This window comes from Echeneis naucrates, chromosome 12 (assembly GCF_900963305.1).
Source record: "Echeneis naucrates chromosome 12, fEcheNa1.1, whole genome shotgun sequence".
NCBI lineage: Eukaryota > Metazoa > Chordata > Actinopteri > Carangiformes > Echeneidae > Echeneis > Echeneis naucrates.
The window spans coordinates 14809751-14829491 of NC_042522.1; the positions used below are offsets into that span (position 1 = coordinate 14809751).

Here is a 19741-nt window from a genome sequence, read left to right on the forward strand (position 1 = left end):
ACGACAAATTCGGGTTTGTTTACCCACAATGATACAGTTATGTTCATAATAAGTGTCTTTAAAAAGGTGAGTAAAAGTAAAAACTCGTCAAATAGTATTTTAATGAACACAAATGCATTGGGGACACTGCACATTATTTCAAAGCAAGAAAATTGGAAAAAGTAATTGGATTTGAAAATATTTTACAGAAAGGCAAGAAATGTGTAAAAAAAAAAAAAAAAAAAAAAAAAAACAGCATTGTTGACATCTTTCTTTACAAACTCAAAAATGTACTGTATAAACTTAAAAAAAAATAAATACTTGAAGGTTCAACTTCAAGACTTCTTCCAGTATTCTGATGTACTCACACTGATCCATGATCCCTGGTATGCGATAAACAGATAAATAAACACCATAGTATGAGAAACATATCCCCATATCATGATGCTTGCAGCACCATGCTTCACCGTCTTCACTGTGTGCCGTGGCTTCAATTCAGTGTTTTCAGACCCAAAAAGAACAATCTTACTCTCATCAGTCCACTAAATATTACGCCATTTCTTTTTAGGCCAGTCAGTGTGTTGTTTGGCAAATTCTAACCTCTTCAGCACGTCTTTTTTTTTTTTTTTAAATGGGACTTTGCGGGGGCTTCTTGCTGGTAGCTTGGCTTCACACAGATGTTGCCTGATTGTCACAGTACTCACAGGCAATCCTAGCTCTTCTTTGAGCCTCCTGGAGATGATCATTGGCGTAGCCTTTGCCATTTTGGTTATTCTCCGATCCATTCGAATAGTTGTTTTTCTTCTTCTTCCTCACCTTTCTGGTTTTGGCTGCCATTTTAAAGCATTTGATATCATTTTAGCTGAACAGCCTATATTTTCTTTGCACTTCTTTATAGGTTTTCCCCTAGAACGCTCTTCTTCTGAACAGTGTCTTGAACGACCCATTTTACTCTGTTTTTCTAGGACAAATGCACAGCCAGCATATGCAGGGTCAGTTGCCTTGATCCTTAAATAAGGGCCACCTGTTTAACACCTTTTTTTCACAACATCAGTGACCTCACTAATTGAACTCAGCACTGCTATTCTTTTGAACACGCCCCTTTCAGTAAATGATTCAGTTTCACAGAATCAGCAGCATGTACGTCATGCCTGTTGGGTCTGTTGGTTTTCTATACCTTTACTAACCCTTCTAGAGACGTACTTGCAGTGTAGAACAACAAAAACAGCTTTATCTGACTAGTGATGTGGGACTGCTATTATTTTGAACACAACTATATATACGAGTGCAGTTCAACCAGGTGCATTTATGGCCACCTGACTCTTTTACAAAGCGTCAGTGAGATAGTGCTCCAACTATTCAACCACGAGCCTTCAGATCACCTGACTGTAAACAGTTGCAATTTCCAAGGGTACTTCCCCAGACAGAGATACAGCTGCAGGGCAAGCCTCAACATGTTCCTAATGTCTGAGCATGCAGCATGTCTTTCCACAGAAAGTCCGTGGAAGGAGGGATTGAATGACATCTACATTTCAAATGTTTTCCTCAATTCAGAATAATCTGTGAATATTCTGCTGTCAGCTGCTGTCACATGACCGACAAGTGATGGCACTGTGACCTGTTTTCATCCTGTGAACCTTCTTTACCGCGAGGGGAAAAAGAAAAAAAAAAAAACACAAAATTTTTTTAAGTGCGAGTTCCCCAAATGTATCCTGGTGTTGACGTGTCATTTGTGATGTTGAAATCTTGCTTCATGTGACAAAGTTTGTTAGTTTCACTTTCTCCAAGTGTTGTTAAACCTCATTCTATCCTTTTAAATGTTCAATTTTTCAATATCATCATCTCACTTAAACATAATCTATAATTGTAAATTCATAATCCAGAGTTTTATACGTGAACCATGAATCCTCACATAATTGTGTTTACGTTGATTGAAACAACAGCAGTAATCAGGAACACAAAATAAAAGTACGTAATGTGTTACAACAGGTACAGATCTGACCATAACAGCTATCATAACCTTTTCAAACTTCCTGGTTGGGAGGAACTTGGCTGTGAGAGTTGGGGATTCCTTGGCTGTAAAGTTAACGTCACCAGCGGTACTTAAACTCAGTAGTGCTATCAATAGTTCAAACCTGTTCTTTCTTGTCAAGACCTGACTATAGAGCTCTATAAACGCAGAGGAAAAAGAAAAACGGAACATTTCAGCCTGCGAACCATACCTGGACAAACACAAGCATCAGGACAATGGCTAACCAGGGTGAGTATCGAAAATCTTTTGACTAAAACTACTTTTAATTAGGTGAATTAAATCACGGTTCCTAAACGTACCTAATCCAAATGGTTTCTTTTTCACCAGATCTTCCTGCTGTTGTTGATTTCTGCGGGAAACACCTCCGTCAAATAGGAGACAGAGTTTACTGGAGATACAAACTGCTGGAAATACTGAAAAAGAACTGCAATGGTCTCACTAAAATCAAATGAGATGGAACATCAAAGTACAAGAGGATGAATTTGATGTTCTGGCATTTAATGTGTCAGCCGAAGAGTATTGGATGTACTTACATACGCTGGCAAAATGGTGTCTCTCAAGTGGGATGTACATAAGCTTGTCGGAATACCTCATTGGAGCTGCTGATTTCCTGCTATGTGTCCAGGAGAGGTCCTAATGTGTGGATGCTGCTGATCTGCTGACTCAGACCCGCGGATGACCAGACCGGAGGAACGAATGGACATTATGTGCTTAAGATGCTGAATGTCACATGCCGTCTGTACATACTTTTGTATGTGGAGTTTCATGTGCTATGCTCTATAGCTTTTACATTATGTGAAGTGAAATCGTGGCATAATAGTGACCTGTATTTTGGGTTTTTTTTTTTTTTTTTTACCTGAAATGATCTTTTTACTGTGGGGAGTTGTTAATTAAAAATGTGTAGTGAATAATCTGGTCATTTGTACTGTGGTGTGTGTGTGTACTTTAAAGCTAAACAGATAAATATTTGAGGTGGAACAGAATATGAGATAGATAACTGATATAACTCTCCCGGCTGTGTATTAACAGTCGAAGCCAGCAACTGGTTAGCTTCGCATAAAGTCAGAGAAAAACAGTCTATCTAAAAGGCTCACTAATTCAGACAATCAGAAGAAAAACTGAAGTGAAAAACAACATTTCTCCTTTTTACGTGGAAGATTATTTTTAGGTTATGCCAAATACCCTTTTGTAGTCTCCATTGGCAGCGTGTGGCAGTTTAGTTTCATTTCAAGTATCACTGTTCACATCAAACTGTTGACCAGAGAATGAATAAGCTTATTTCCCCAAATGTCAAAACTATTTTTAGATTTACTAGTTTTGTCAAAAACTCCATTTATTTCTCATTCCACTCAATAGATAAAACTTCTTGTTTGTTTTGTCAAACAGAGTCCAAAATCTAGTATCTATTTCAGTGCAATACTGACAAAGGTAAAATTTCAGAATTAAGCAATGTGTGAACAAAGAACTGGTAGTTTTGTGAAGATTACAATTTATCAGAGTAGTTCCAGATTATTTCCCCTTCAACCCTTACACACCCTTACATTTCAGAAGTGGAAACCAGCACCTTTGACTTAATAAATCAGTCAAATATTTGATCATTCAAAGCGTAGTTATTTTTTTGGTCAACTAGCTAACCCTCTAATAATTCTGGGGCTTTAAAGTACATCAGCCCAAGGCCCTAACAGCGATCATGAAATATTTTAAGGGAATATTTAATTAATTGGAAATGTATGTATAAATAAATACAAAAAAAGACATCAGCAAAACAGTGATAAATTCAGGCACTTTAAGGATCCTTACTTTATTTTGTGTTGTAATACAAAAGCATACTGAACTATAGAGGATAGAAGCGAAGATCCCTTTCATTAAATTCCATTAGATCATATACATAAAATGACTAATAATTACATACAAGCCTTTCTTCTGTAGCTACAATCCAAGTACCAGAGCCCTCCACCAATAGCATGCATGGTTTCTTTGCTGTAAACAGATCTCAACAGCTTTTCACACCTACAGGTATTGTGTAGTTAAAAAAAAAAAAGAAAAAGAAAAAAGATAAAACTATGAGTATGCCATGAAACAACCAAAGATTTATCTTCGTACATAGATAACACTGATCAGACCAGAATGAAGCTCATAATGAAAAAGCTTTTCATTTGTTTTCTCAGACCTACAATGAAGCATGTTTTGAGATAGTTTAGGTTGGCAAACAATGTTAAAACAATGACTCATCTGGGGTCTTCTGCATCTATGAAACAATAGCCTCTGAGTTAGAAAAAACCCCAAAACATCTAACTTTGATGTGACGTACAAACATAGATTCAGTATATTGCAAGAGGTTTCACCCAAATTACAGAATACATTTTCTCACTTGCCTATGTTTTTAACACGTGGTGTAATCTACAGAATGCACCAGTTATATGTTTTCATGAAGGTAATTTATTTACTATGAAGTAGTTCACAGGAAAACTGTTGACAGAAACCGTTTTGCTTAGTTAGAGAAAAGTTGTGCTCAAGATGTTGCGGCTGAATTTTAGTACAGATGTTAGAAGATGATGAAGCTGATATTTCAGTCAAACGTGTCCATCTGAAACATAATGAAACCCTCCTCCAAGACTGATACCACTCGTGTTAACTGAGAAAATCTATTTCTTATAAATAACTGGGATAAGTTCCCCTCAAACGGAAATCGGGCTGTTTCTTATGATTGTATTGTTAATTTTGCGTTCACAATGACCCCAATCTATTATTCCCCCATCTTTACTGCTAAAGTCATACTTAAAAATAAAGAAATCTTTCTGTTCAGAGGAATGATTTTAACTGAGATCAAAAGCTGCAGACTAGATAAGTGAGATCTTCTTCTTCTTTTAACCATGGATGCTAAGGTTGACAGTTTTAAATCCTATCTTCACAGCTGGATTTCTCAACCCAAGAAAAACCCCTATAAATACAAGCCTACCTACAGGGCTATTGACTGTGCAAAATAGTTGATAAATGGCAGGCTAATCCAAGCATCAATAAGCAACATACGTAGCAATGGAAGACTAGTGTCATTAAATGAAGACAGAACAGACCCCCCCCCACCCCCCAAAAAAACCCAAAACAAAACAAAACAAAAAAAAAAAAAACTAACTTATAATAGTTATGTGGTTAAGTTCTTCATTTAGGTTAGTCTGAGGGGAAATTACCCAGCTCACTCTTAATGCAAGAAATGAACTCAAACTGTTTCTTTGGGTCCTCTCTTTCTTCCTCAGGGAGAGCAGTGAATTTAACGAGAAGACAGAGGGAATCAGAAAAACATTCAGGTCATGTTTTAACAATAACCTTCAGAATAAACTCACAATGTGGAGGTGACAAGGTGGAGGCCTCAGTTGAAATCTTCATATTCACCATGACTACTTACTTTGTTCTTTAATGCCATCTAGCATTGGCAGAAGCCCATCTGTTTGTAGTGTCGATGGTTAGAAGCATATCCAGCCTCGGAATGGCAGATCACTTTCCTCGCTCTCTGAAAGCAGCTAGTCATTTTTCATTTAGGGACGTTGCCAGCCAATCAAATGTTACTTGGTGATGCCCCCCCCACCAATCAGATTGCACTGAGTTATTATGGACTACCACCAAAATGTCATCTGGAATAGATGTACTCACAGGCTCCCCAACCAAAATAGATTGTCTCATTAAAGTGAAGTCTGTCTCAGTAAGTGAAGTCCTTCAACCAATTAAATAGCACAGACCATAGCCAGATCTTCCAGTCTGCCCAATCAGCTGTTTTCATTTAGTAAATGCAGCCACCACAGCCCACATAAGTTCATTGGTGTTGGGCTTTGCGCTCTCTTTCTCCGGCTCCAGCTCTAGTAGAGTGTGGACTCTCTTCATCCCCAGGTCATACTGATCGTCTTGGAGCGGGGCGAAGGCATTCTCAAGCACATCAGATGAGTGGGCCAGGAGGATCAGAGCCAGGACCCGCTTATCCATGCGGTGGGGATCATTAACCCACTTCTCCAAAACAGAGTCCTGGACTTTCTTGACGAGACGCTGTAGAAAACGGCATTCATTGAAAAGCTTAATCAGCTTGACAAACAGCAGAAAGATGTTCATTGTGTATGAACAAATTACCTGTTTAATGGTACTGTTGGTGAGTGGATGTGTGGTCATGTCAAAAAGCAGGAAATTCTGTTTCTCTGTAGTGAGGACACCTTTCTCTACCAGGTTTTTTGCCAGACGTTCTCTGACATTTCTCAGTTGATAATGCAGCTTTAGAGGATTCCAGGTCTCTCCTAAAAGGCAACAGGTGATCCATTAAAGACATTAAAAACCTGAATGAATGTGAATGTCATTTCATCACTTTCAGTTGGGAAACGAGCCCTGTTGGGTAGTTTTGAAATAGTTTACTCTGCTCCTTCTATGTCATTAGGAAATTGGAAGGGAGTGTTGTTGACGCAAGGTTAATAGACTTGTTTTATAAATGAATTATTATTCGTTGGACGCAACACATTTTATTCATGTAACACGTAATTATTCGTCAATTTTTCATGCTTAATGCTCAATTCAGACATTATGAGAGCTTTGAGTAATTAAAGTGAAATACTTCTTACAATTCCAAAAATCCAAAAAAAACAAAAATCATTTTTGTGTGCATATTTTTCCCCTCAGCAAAATATATTTAGTATCTTGTCATGAATAATAACCAGCTGCAACCAACCAATATTTGATATACAGTACAGGCCAAACGTTTGGACACACTTTCCTATTCATTTGAATGAGAAGGTGTGTCCAAACGTTTGGCCTGTACTTATAAAATTGGTAAAATTAGTTGATTATTAAAATAGCAAAAAACAGCACAAGCTATGTGCTGTAAATTGAAAAAGGTTGCAAGCCAACAAGACAACTGAGTAGATAATTGCAAACTCTGGAAACTAGGCAGAGTTTATCCCACCGCTCAGGAGCTCTATCCAACTCTGGACCGTCTCTGGAGGCTGGGTTTCTTTAATGTGCTTCAAGGCCTCATCCAGGAGCACATCTCCGGTTGGTGCATCTGACTTGCAGATTACCTGGGCAAACAGAAAAAAATGTTTGAAGCAGTATGACGACTAATGTTTGCCTCACTCAAATCTCAATTCATATCCTGTATATCCAAGATTCAGTCCACATTCTCTGCTACAGAGCAGGTTTTACAACTTAATCACATAAGAAAACATCAGCCAGCCACAATGCAAAAACATGCATCTATTTATTCACGAGCACAAATTCACGGCGTACCAAGTGTACTGTATATGAACGTTTACAAGTGGAATTTCTGCTTTCCTTGACACAACACAAACAGCAACACCAATGCCTAAAAGCACTGCATTACAGGTAAAAGTCATCCATTCAAAACTTTACCTCAGTACAAAGTAGAAGTTGTGATATATAATATCACAACTACTACTATTACTATGAACTTCAGATAAAAAGTACTTCATTTGATGTATATTTTGTGTTATCAATCAGAATGGCAACTAGTATAACGTCCACTATTGCTATGAATTTACTCGAAAATGTAATGGGGACGTATAAGTCTAATCTATAGTAAGCCATCAGACATCGTTTAATTATAGGTTATAATTTGCATAATAACTAGACAAACTACTGCTACTACTAAAGCCATATAAAATATTACTTTAGATACAGTGGCATTGCTGCAATATTTTTAGGGTTACATTCATATTCTACATTTTCAATTATGTTCCATTTCTATTTTCTTGATTTGATTCGTGTATTGTCTTCATTGGAAGCAGGTGCAAAGACACATTTCACTGCTCATTTTTGCCATGCATCACTCTGATCGTGACAAATAAAGCCTATCTTATCTTAAAATTGTTCACACACTTAAGTGCAGAGTGAGTGCTCGGGCTGCTCGCAGCAGTCCACATCTGGCCACATCACGCCGGTTCTCACCTTCCTGGAGAGCAGGCTCTTCCTCCTCACCCCGCAGGCCTCCAGCTGTAGCCTCCCTCTGAGGGCCAGCTCCACCAGCATACACCCGCGGAGGCCGGAAGAAATACAGTCGTTCCAGAAAGACGTGTATCCCTGAGAGGAAGTGGTGGAGGAGGTAGAGGAGGTGGAGGTGGAGGAAAAGGAGGTACAGGTGGAGGAAGAGGAGGCAGAGGAGGAGGAGAAGGAGGTGGAGGCAGAGGAGGAGGAGAAGGAAGAGGAGGTAGAGTAGGAGGTGGAGAAGGGAGTGGAGGAGGAAGTGGAGGAAGAGGAGGCAGAGGAGGAGGAGAAGGAGGTGGATGTGGTTTGGGAGGAAGAGGAGGACGAGGAGGTGGTTGAGGAGGAAGAGGTTTAAGAGAAGGAAGAGGAAGTAGAGTAGGAGGTGGAGGAGGTTTAGGAGGAAGAGGAGATAGAGTATGAGGAGAAAGAGGTGGAGAAAGAGGAGGTATAGTAGGAGGAGGGGAAGGAGGTGGAGGTGGTTTGGGAGGAAGAGAAGGAAGAGGAGGTGGTTGAGGAGTAAGATGTTTAGAGGAGAAGGTGGAGGAGAAGGAAGAGGAAGTAGAGGAGGAGGTGGAGGACGTGGAGGAGGTAGAGTAGGAGGTGGTTTAGGAGGAAGAGGAGATAGAGGTGGAGGAGAAAGAGGTGGAGAAGGAGGAGGTGTAGTAGGAGGAGAGGAAGGAGGTGGAGGTGGTTTAGGAGGAAGAGGAGGAGAAGGAGGAGGTGTAGTAGGAGGAGGGGAAGGAGGTGGAGGTGGAGGAGGAAGGAAAACAATGAGCCAAAGTCCGGCGGAGGAGTGCCTGGTTAAACTTAGCTGACGTGTAGTTGGTCGCGGAGGATCTGCTGTCAATAAAAAGCAGCCAGGTGACTCCGGAGCTGCTGCGGCCGAGGCAGCAGCTGAGCTGACGCCGGATAATTGCTTTCAATCGCTTTATGAGCAACAATAATGCCCGTTTATGACACATTTAAATACAAACACCTCGAAAAAAAAAAAAACACATTTTTTTAAAACGAGCTTTGGGTTAATCATTTTTAACCAGTGAACTTCCACTGTTCCTGCGAACCTCTTCTCTTCAAATATGAAGCTAGTGGCGGAATAAACGAAGTTAGCTTAACCCAACATAAACACAACGTCAGCTAATGTCGAGTGGACAAGTTAAAATGTTCATCAAGACGACAACAACAACAACAACAACAACAACAACAAACAACAGCCCTCACCTCTCGGTCCTTGAGGCCCAGCAGCAACACTTCCTCCATCAGCGTCAGCCTGGTTTCCTTCGAGTCCCCCTTGTCCTCGTCCTCCTCCTCCCCGCGGCGCGCCTCGTCCTCCTCGCCGCCGGACTCCCTCTCCTTGTCGGCGGCGGCGCTGCGGATGGCCTCGGTCCTCCGCTGGACGAGGCCGGAGGTCCTCTGCGTGAGGGAAGTCATGGCTGTCGCTGCGAGAACGATCCGGGCCCGGAGCACAGAGATCCTACCTAGGCCAGCCGCGGGAAGCCACGAAGCATGTAACCTGGATGTCCAAGGTGGCGACGGCGAAACGGTGGACCGATCGAGAGGAGGGAGGGGGGGGGGGGGGGGAGAGAAAAAAGGACGGCGGTCGACGTTAAGCCCTGCTCGGGATTCCTGCTCCGACTCTGCCCACTTCCTGATCCAACATGGCGGCGCTTGGCAGTGACGTCGGACGTGGCCTGAACTGAGCCGTGAATGCATCCGTCGTGTCGCCTTCACGGGTCATTGGAAACGACGGGTGAGTGATAGTTGGAGAACAAAACATTAACTACGGCAATGTAGTCCAAATTTATGTGGTTGACGGAGAAAGGAAAAAGGAAAATAGGTAATTTTGCGGTCAGTCGTTAATACATAATAATTCTGCCCTGAGGCTGTTTGGCAGGCAGTGTCCCAGAAAACATTGAACAAGATATAGAAGATATATAAGATATAAGATAGATAATTACAAGCGGGCACCAAACAATTTAATCAGAAGATATAAAGGCTAAACATTTAAACATTTCAAATGCTAATCTATCATGTCTTTACTGAACACAGCCATTAAATGTACACAGCTAGTATGACAGGTCTGACTTGTTGTGGTTTAAACCTGTTTCCACTAACTCCATTCATCACTTTATGCAGCTTTAATTATTAATTTTATCTACAATATTTAAGAACATTCCTGACATTAAAAACGTGAGCATGTATGTAAAGTACATATATCTTGCTACACAAACCATATATTTATACATTTATTCATATACATGCATTTTCATTTCTATATACATCCCAAGTTACCAAAGGATATTCTGCACTACAGACTTTCAGCACTAGGTGGGAGCCTTTATACGTGAAATAGATGACAGCATTTCTTTCCTGTACTGCGCCTGAAATGTAAAGCTGCTTCATGCTCCTGGTGACTTTGTCCTTTCTTAACTTGTAATGTGTTGGCGTGCCGTGCATACATATAAAACTGTGCAATATTTTTAGGCACTGCAGATGTTTGGATTCATATTTTTTCATGCATTAGGCCTACAGAAATATAAGAGTCTTCTCACCATGAAGCCATTTAATGAAGAGACAGAAGACAGAGAACATCTACATTTAAACTGAGGGGAAAAAAAATAAAATCCTCCAAGATACTTAGAGCAAACTACCAACCTACCCTTTACCAGTGTACTTGGACTGGATTTTTTTTTTTAATTCCCTGTTTTACAGCCTATTTTAAACCCAAGACATTTGCAAAGTGCCTAATGTAAGCTGTGGGGCTGCAAAGGCTTTTAGCTACTGTATGTTAGTTATCTGAGTACCACTTCATCCTTGACAGTTTACTGTTAATGGTGATATCACAAATAAACTCCCAAATGTCCTCCACTTGACCTCCAATTTACTTAATGATAAGGATAAAGTATAGCTGTGAAAGGAAGGAAAGGAAAGTGCTCAAGCTTTTTTGGCAAATGCCTGAAAACAGGCCTGATCCGCCACTACTTTCTAAGATAAGCCACATTATTCTGCAATATTGCAGAAAAGCGTGCTTCCAGCAGGGAAATGTAACTGTGAACTGTGAGCCAGCATTCAGTCTGTGAGTGAAGACGAGTCCCACATTTGCCTCTGGACATGCAGCTGTCCTTGTATGGTCAGTTGTGTCAGGTATCAGGGGCTCAATCTACACCAGCTGTGAAACATTTAATCATCACGAGAGAGTATCTTGCACTGGGAATATCTGAGTGCTCCGTTCATTGCTATGATGCTCCATTCAGGAAAAATATTCGATCAATACGTCTCCACTCTCAAACAACTGCCCCCAAACAAAAGCTTTTACACAAATTGCTCTGGGTTATCTCATGCAAACATATTTTAAATTATATTATTTTATCAGATTGTATTGAAAACTGAATCAAAATACAGAATAACTGCAACAAAAACAGGCAAACGGAAAAGTCCCAGGTGATGGCTCCGCCCTCTTCCAGGCTCCAGTGATTACTGTGATTAATTAGCTTTTCCTCCTGGAGCCCATCAACATGTCTTCTATGAAAAAGGCACCTAGCTTTGTGGATACTAGCCACCTAGCCTAGTTTAAATCCTATGAGGAAACAACCAACTGCAAAAATGTATTCATTGATGTGTAAAGATGCCACATTGTACAGTTAGTTACTTATCAAAATTTGACTAAATCAAGCAACATTTAGCCCACTGATTAATTTGTGTGGTTACTCAAAGCATAAATATGTAGCTCTAAGTGCTATATAAGCTGTGGTCTAAAGCCAAAAACATATTCTGTAAGATAATCTTGTGAAATGTGAATATTAGAAAATATACAGACTATTTTTATGCACTGCTAGTTAGTGTAGCTGAAATACTGTAAATATAGTAAGACACCAACCTGCAGTGTAATGGTGATGCTGTCTGCCGTTAATATGGCTTAAAAAAGATTCCTCAGAGAGTCAGAAGTATGCGCTGTGTAAACCGTTCGGGCTGCCACCACAGCCAAGACAGTCGACTGACACTCTGACCATGTTGGTGACATATTTGCTTACAGTCCAAGATTACAAAAGCATGACAGCATTGTGCATAAAAAAAGTTTAACAGCAAATTACCTCACGCTTACATTTATACAGATGTAAACAAAGATTAAAACTATATGGAAAGGTTTAATAGTTGGAGTAGTCTTATCAAACTAAAAAAATATATAAACATTAGCAGATTCCAATTCAATGGCATAAAAAGCAGGAAAATAAGCAAGTTGTCTTATTCTTTTGGGCATGTAAATATTATACATGACATTAATCTTTCCTGACATATCGGCTCATCAGCTGCTGCCCCACTGACACTATTAATAAACCTTTGTGTCCCAGTGAAGCCAGCCAGAGATCTATGGTTTCAAATGGCTCGAACCAAACATCTGTATTTTTCACTTTGTACATTTTTGCTCACTGATCCTGCAGCTCTGGTCTTGTCAAGAAGCTTAAATCACTCCCCAGAGCTTTAAAGAAGGCCACACTCAAGCCCATATTGGAGCCATTTCCTGTCTCTAGAGTGGGCAAAGGGTTGACCCTTGCTGCCCCCTCTATATAAGTGCATAAGAACATGTTCACATACACATGTGCAGTCTGTTAAGACTGCACCCCCACTGAGAGAAATACGGGAGTCACTTAACATTTCACTGCTGTAAGTGAATTACAGAATCTTTCAATTGTCCGCTGTACTGCTTCTCAATGGAGAATAATGGCTGAGAAAATATAATTATATTTAATGGCTTGTAATATTTAGAAACCCCAGTGAATGCTCGAAGGCTGAGAAAAAGCAGGATGACAATTTTGGGATCATAGTTGGAGGGCGTGAAAATGAAGATCTATCAATTCTCCCAGCTTGTTACAATAACATGAAACTAGATAGGTAAAGAAGCTGGATTATATGGAAATAAAAGGTTCACATCTGCACATTTCTCCATGGCTGTTATTGTTTCTGTGTTTTTAGTTTGGTGGATAAAGTGGGTGAAACAGAGGCTCTGTGTAATTCATAGTGATTATGAAAGTGGCATATCCAAGGACACGTTGGCTCCAAGGCCAGGTGGGCTGAATAAGGCTGTACGCCATACGCACGGCCATCAGTGAGAATAATGAGGTGGTGGAAACAAAGCATCTGTTTCAACATCTGCTCCAACAAAGCACAATTATAGGAAGTTCTTTGCCTTTGGCCTGCTCACTGTGACAGGAACAATAAACATAACAATGATGCAATATTGCCACAGTGTATACTGCAATAACCAAAGAGAAAGTCACAGCAGGCGCTTAGAAACATGTACAGAAAGCCTTGCATCACGGAATAACTGGAACTTATTTAACCTTTTTTTTATAATTTCAACATTTAAAGATAAATTTAAGTTGGTATTCTTCTTGAATTTGAGGCCCACAACACTAAAAACAGACACAAAAGATAGAAAAATATATTCATACATGTATGAATATGTATCTCCATGCAGGTGGCATCATGACTTCAATGAATGATCTTCTTTTGTGTGTCTGTGGTGGTAGCTCCATTTGTATGATGTCATGTTGTAACACACACAAAGGATTTTTTTTTTTTTTTACCAAAATTTGCAAGGTTCTTTTTCTAATTAATCTCTAAATGCGTGTGATCCTCCCTTTCCTTGCCCCCCCCCCCCACCATAGATTTCTACAGGAAGCCTTTAACAATGGGACTACCAGAGCTTCTGAAACCCAGCTGTACAAAGGTTTACACACACACACACACACACACACACACACACACACACACACACACACACACAAACAGTACTGACACACATGTGATCACGCTTATATTTTTCTCACACGCCCATCATCAGAGAAAGTGAACACGTAGCCATCCATTGAATCGAGCCTTCCGCCCCTTGTATGATAAAACCTTTGACTTGACAGCAGACCAACGCCGCTCAGTCAGGAGCTTTCTGATGAGCTTACAGAGACTGGGCACAGCTGACGAGCTGATAGCAGCTGATAACCTCATGCTCAACATCTGGTTTATTTGCTCAGGAGAAGTGATGAAGTGGTCAAAGCACCCCGCTCAGTTTATATATATATATATATATGCAGGACACTTAATTTCCAATGAAAACCTAAGACTTTTTTCCTTAAATATTAGAAGCACACGTATGATCAAATTGATGAGGAAGATTTTCTGAATATGTTTGTAATTCACTGGCTCTCATACAATGCTCTATGTTACAGAGCACTGCATGAGAGCACCTTTTATTTAACAAGTTGTGAAATCAGAATATTTCTCTGAAGCTTTTGACGCTGAAAACAGCACCAACGTCTCATGAGAACACCCATGTTCATTGCACATTTGGACACTCCCAGCTAATAATCCTGACCAGATGACTTCTTGTTGCTCACTAGCTGTGGTCAGAGGCCAAACAATGTTCAGCTCAAAACATCGAAAAAGTCAAGTCAAAGTGAACTTGATCAGGGGGGCATAGAGACCTTTTGATCTTAATCATCATCTGGTTTCATAGGGAAGGGAGGGTAGCATACAGAAGGGTCAAAAAAACACTTGTGCACACACACAAATGATATTCCCACTGAGTAGCGCAGCATATACCTGTGGAGATATGACCTCCGTTTGTGCCCTTCTCTGCTCCAGCATCCATATTCACCACAGGAAACCTGTCAAAACTAAATCTGCCAAAAATGGACTTCCTCACAGTTATGACATTAGAATTCATAAACAAACTTCACACAGATTTCCAGCCCCTGACCTTCTTTGACTGTTGTTACCTGTCACTTTTGGCCAACTTAATGTTTTTCTCAGTCACAAAACTGTGTGTTGCTAGTGTGCGTTGTCAGTATTTCACATTGCTTAGCTCTTACTGATGACTGGTAGGAGAGCGCTCCGGCTATCATTAAAAAATTCTCATTCTATGATGTTCACTTCAGCCTACCTGCTCACTGGAGATCCGTAATGTATGAATTAGTTCCGACTAGAGACTGGACCAGACCCCTCCAAAAACCGGACTTGTTGATACACTTGAGGTTTTCTAATTTAAACATGACATTAGTTTTTGCTACAGCCATCGTGGACGGGACAGGGCATTTTATGGGTTTGGATACATAGATAGACCTGCATGTGAATGCAGCACTGAAGACCTCCTGTATCTACACACATCTACTTGAAATGTCAGTGACTAGAGGGGTTAAAGGTCATTTGTTTCAAAAACAACTCGGCCATGTGCAACACTCTCATGTTTAAGTGTGACCCCAACATTAGGAATTAACCTCACTAACCCCCTCCTCAACTCTCACATCTCCTGCCTTGTCTACAATGCATGTCATGTCAGATGTCACACCGAGACACTGCTGCTGAATATGATCTTCCAAGCAAGCACGTCTGTGTGACATTCCAGAAATGTAATATTATATGCTGTGCAAATGCCCACTCATGTGGGGATGGTTACTGACTGAGGAAAAATAGAAGTCGTTTTCTTCCAAAGGTTTGCGTGATGACTTTTTAAAGGGAGTATAAGTGTGAAGCTGACTGCAATCCTCATTCTCAAAACAATCCATTCTACTGAGTGAAGCCACACCAAATTTCATGAATACTGATACCATGGTCTGGGGCCAATCTTTGACGGAAATCGCATTCCTGTGATTGTTAGGCATTCACAGTCATACACAGCGAAATCACAAAAAATAATGGCCTTTAACTTTTGACTCTACATCCGCAACAATGCTGCTTAGTGTTTCCAGAGGACACAGGAAGAAATCAGAGCCACAGTCAGCCTTGTGAACTGCTTTGTGTTGCTGAACTCAAAGTCCTGCTTTGAGGTAAATAATCATGTGGGCATGCTGTCACAATGCCGGCACTGTTAATCTGTCCATCAGTGGTTGCTGTTTTGGTCAAAAGTGATCAATAATCTCAAATGTGTAAGAAATTTTTGTCAACTCAAGGAGCTGTGATAACATTTCACTGAGAAATTGGGAGGGGGTTTATTTGTCTTGGAAACAAACCAAATTTTAGCTTCAGACCACTAAACAGTTCAACTGATACTGTCTGATCTGGGGTGACGGACATGTTTGTGGCCGACAGGTGCACATCCATATATTCGTTGTTGCTTTGCACTTTAAAGTTTGGTGGCTGGGATGTATACAATAAATGTGAGTTGAGACATTCAACACTGCTGTGATGAAAGGCTGTGTAACTCCGTGTTTGTGTTGGACATAGACCCATGGCCAATCTGTAACCAGACTACACCAACAAGCTTCTTGTTGTGAGAGTCAAAGGGTCTCGACCCTGGGCTGGCCCTCTGTGGAGAGAGGTGAATCTGCTGGGAGATACAGCCCCAGGAGGGGGGAGACTGAAGAGAGCTCTAATTGCTGCCCACATGTGTCAGATTGTTGTTTTGAGCTGCCGAGAAGCGGATTGAAGGGCTACTTTGAAGATTCTGCGATAATCATATTCATATGTTCCAAAGCATTGATTGCATAGTAGCTTAAGATGGGTGTATAAAGGCCAACATTTGTGGCCTTCAAGTAGAAAATAAAGGTTTGCAAGGTAGGCATGTAAAGACCTTTTTGAATAGTAGTGTTCAGAAAGCCCAAAGACAAGACAAACAAGATAACGTTGCATAGGCACAACACAGATCCAGTTATCACAGTGGTTTCCATCTGGCTTTATAATGAGCCGTTCTGTTTGGTGGTGGCAGTGCAAACGTTCATTAGAGACACATTTCCAGTTTAAAAGAGTATATAAAAGGAAAAAGACAATAAGCAGCAGCAAGAAATGGTGAAGGTTATGGGCAGCGGCGGGAGCTCATTTGCTCTGTTTAATGTTAGAGTTCAAAACATAGTCACAACCTGTTCTCATCAAAGAGGAATCACTGAGGATGGATCTGCTTTCTGTCACGCTGAGCTGACTTTCTTATTCCCCCAGAGTTCTTCCCCAGTCGCGAATAAAAGCCAGTCCTGTTACTGCCAACAAATAACTATGGGAAACTAGTCTTATCCAACATGCATATTTTTCACTGTTTATTTGAGATCAAAAAGCAAGAAGTCACTCTACAACCGTTTCGTGCCAGCATGTCCTAATATAGAGATGAGCTACTGTATTAGCTCAGCGAGAAACCTAGAAAGCAGAACTGGCTGACGCTGTCTGTTTGGTCCAGTTTTTCTACTCTTTGAGTATTTCAACATTTCTACTGAATATTACTACATAGGAGGTGTGGGTTGGATATTTGTGCCATATGAAACCATTAATCTGGAACTTGAAGGTTCTTTAAAGGTTCATTCCATCATTTTTACTTCAGTTTGTCATTTAAGGGAAGCCTGTGAAAACCATATGCTATGTGTTATGTTGTACTAAAGTTACCAAAGTTATGTCAACCCTGGCTGTGAAACTACAAATGTATAATAAAAAAATCTAATCTTAGCATATATAATTAGCCTTTATGGCATAGGAGGAGTTTGAGAAGAATATTAGTTGCATTAGGGGGAAAAAATATGGTGATATTTTTTGCCTCTGCTGATTTATTTTTTTTATTAATTTTATTTTTGAAGCAATTCATTGATATCTTGGCCACTTGGGGGCAGTAACACAAGATGTAAACAGCCAGAATCTTTTAAAGTCTTGGCAAAAGTTAGCCAACAGCTTCCTTTTTATACATCCTCATAATCAAAACACATATTTGGATTCTGTCGCTTTATCACTCTGAGAAAAACGTCTTTAACAGTACCTTCAGCCAACTGGTCTATTGAAATATTATAATATTGATGGATGCATCATAAATCACTAGAGTGGCACTTTCAGGGTAAAAGTAAAAAGCAGATGTCATATTAGCTAAATATGGTATCTACAGCCATAGATACCATACACAATGACAACAACAGGGAATACCATACATGGTATGAGTTTCCTGTGAGCTGTCATCTACCTTTATATCCACGCATTATCGTCTTGTATACATTAGAGAATCGTTAGACTCTCAACATTAATAGCTTTCACTGGAGGGGAAAGGTTGCTATTGGGGGGAATTGGCTTCTGCACTTAGCTTCAGCATGACCCAATGATTGAGTCAGTCTGCAAATAAATGTTGTCTGTCAGACTGTATGATCCGAGTTAATTTCCTTCACTTAAAGGGATTTACTGTGCTTGGGATCTGCATTTTGTCTTCATTGCCTCCGTGGAGCCTCACGCCACAAAAAGCAGCTCAGATAAACCGACTGTTGAGGGGTATTTTTAGAGTGTTTTATTCATAAAAAGTATTTGTGAAATTTGGTGGAGATGCCTTTTATTCACTAGGGACCCTGAGAAGCTTGCATCTCATATGCGCCTAATGTTCCCTTCCTGTCTGCCTGTATACAGACAGTTAAATGGTGGTGGTGCTGGTGGTGAGGGGGGGACAAGAAGAAAAATGCATTAGAATAGACTTCCATAATAGAGGAATATGGTATGTCAGGATAAGAGGCAAATGGGTTAAAAGAAGGGGAGGGAATTGTGTACAGGTCAAACATGAAAACCTGAAGCGCTATTAGTAGATGCTCCTTAGGTTGTTAGCATGAGGAAAAACATGAGGGGGTCAGGACATGTGAGAGGATGAGGAAGGGGGGAGGTGGGCGGGGAGGGGTGTGCTCCACTGAGGAAATACATGGAAACTAATCAGTCTTCCTGAGTCTCAGCCAGAGATATCTGAAGGTCTGAAGACAGGAAAGGCTCCTGTAAACTGTTTCACTCACTGGGAGTTCCAGAGAGCTTGTCTGCTCCAGATGTGCGTTTTCATGTAAATTTAAAGTATGCGTAGGTTGCATAACTCGCATATTTCTTGCGTATTTATAGATATACAGTGAGGTATGTTACAGCAGGATGAACATGTTCCGTAAATCACCTGGTGCGCATGCAAGTTGATGAAATGATCTTCACCTTTTCGGTGGTTTGCATATGAGGTCCATGATATGTACACACAGACATGGGGAAGCATAACAGAGTGTCTGCTATGTGGTGGAGACACACATATAGGTGTGTGTGTGTGTGTGTGTGTGTGTGTGTGTGTGTGTGTGCGATGCAGGTGTACTGTAGACTGACAATGGTTTGGCAATGGATTCGAAGGAGAAATACAATTCATGGTGCAACAGAAAGTGAGTTTTAAGAAGGAAACCAAAAAGCTGCCAACAATTCAGGACATTAGGTGTGGTGGGGGCTCGGATGTTACAGTGGGTTATTACAGTGACTCATATCAAATCATCATCACAAACAAGCTATTTTGTCCTTTAGTTGAGGGGATGTGTTAATCTTTAATCTCTAGTCGCTCATTACATTACATGCCAGACATGAAATTATCTGTAGAGTCATAGCCCATAAGCAGTGTGCAATACGTGACTTAGCTGAAAAGCCACTGGCTGTAGTCCATGGCAACTTTGTATTCAGGAAACAGCTGACAACAACTGCAATGAAACAATATGAAGGACCAAAAATGAAGTGTAGAAATGCAGAAATATCGCTCACTCTGTCCAGCACCAGTGGGAGTGTTTGTATTGGCTGATCAAGGGCTGCAATTGTAGCTACTTTTAGCAAATCTAGTAGTCGTGGCTGCTGATTGTCACTGACTCGTCATTAAGGTGTCAGTTGGCTTTTGCAGTGCGAATGCTGCTGGTTTCTAAGATGTCATGGTGGACTTTCCTATATGTAATTACCATGAAGAGGTTTCTGCCAGATGTTTTCTGCTTGAAGAGCTGACTTGAAGCCGTCACTGGAACATTTGTGTGTTCCACTTGT

General features: G+C 40.5%; 2 protein-coding genes across 2 annotated transcripts in view; one reads left to right on the plus strand and one right to left on the minus strand.

The window, feature by feature from the left end:
- Nucleotides 1–3783: 3783 nt before the first annotated feature.
- On the minus strand, nt 3784–9628 carry LOC115051695 (Golgi phosphoprotein 3-like). Its single transcript, XM_029515268.1, has 5 exons — nt 9203–9628; nt 7949–8080; nt 6948–7062; nt 6128–6288; nt 3784–6046 (listed from the first exon to the last, which is right to left on the minus strand). Exons 1-5 carry the CDS (start codon nt 9410–9412, stop codon nt 5783–5785), a joined length of 882 nt encoding a protein of 293 aa, XP_029371128.1. The 5' UTR covers nt 9413–9628; the 3' UTR covers nt 3784–5782.
- itga1 (integrin, alpha 1) overlaps nt 9599–19741 on the plus strand; it is a 48979-nt gene continuing 38836 nt past the window's right edge. Inside the window, exons 1-2 of the mRNA XM_029515266.1 lie at nt 9599–9731; nt 13648–13709. The gene's annotated coding sequence lies outside the window, so the exon portion shown is untranslated. The remainder of the gene's footprint in view (nt 9732–13647; nt 13710–19741) is intronic.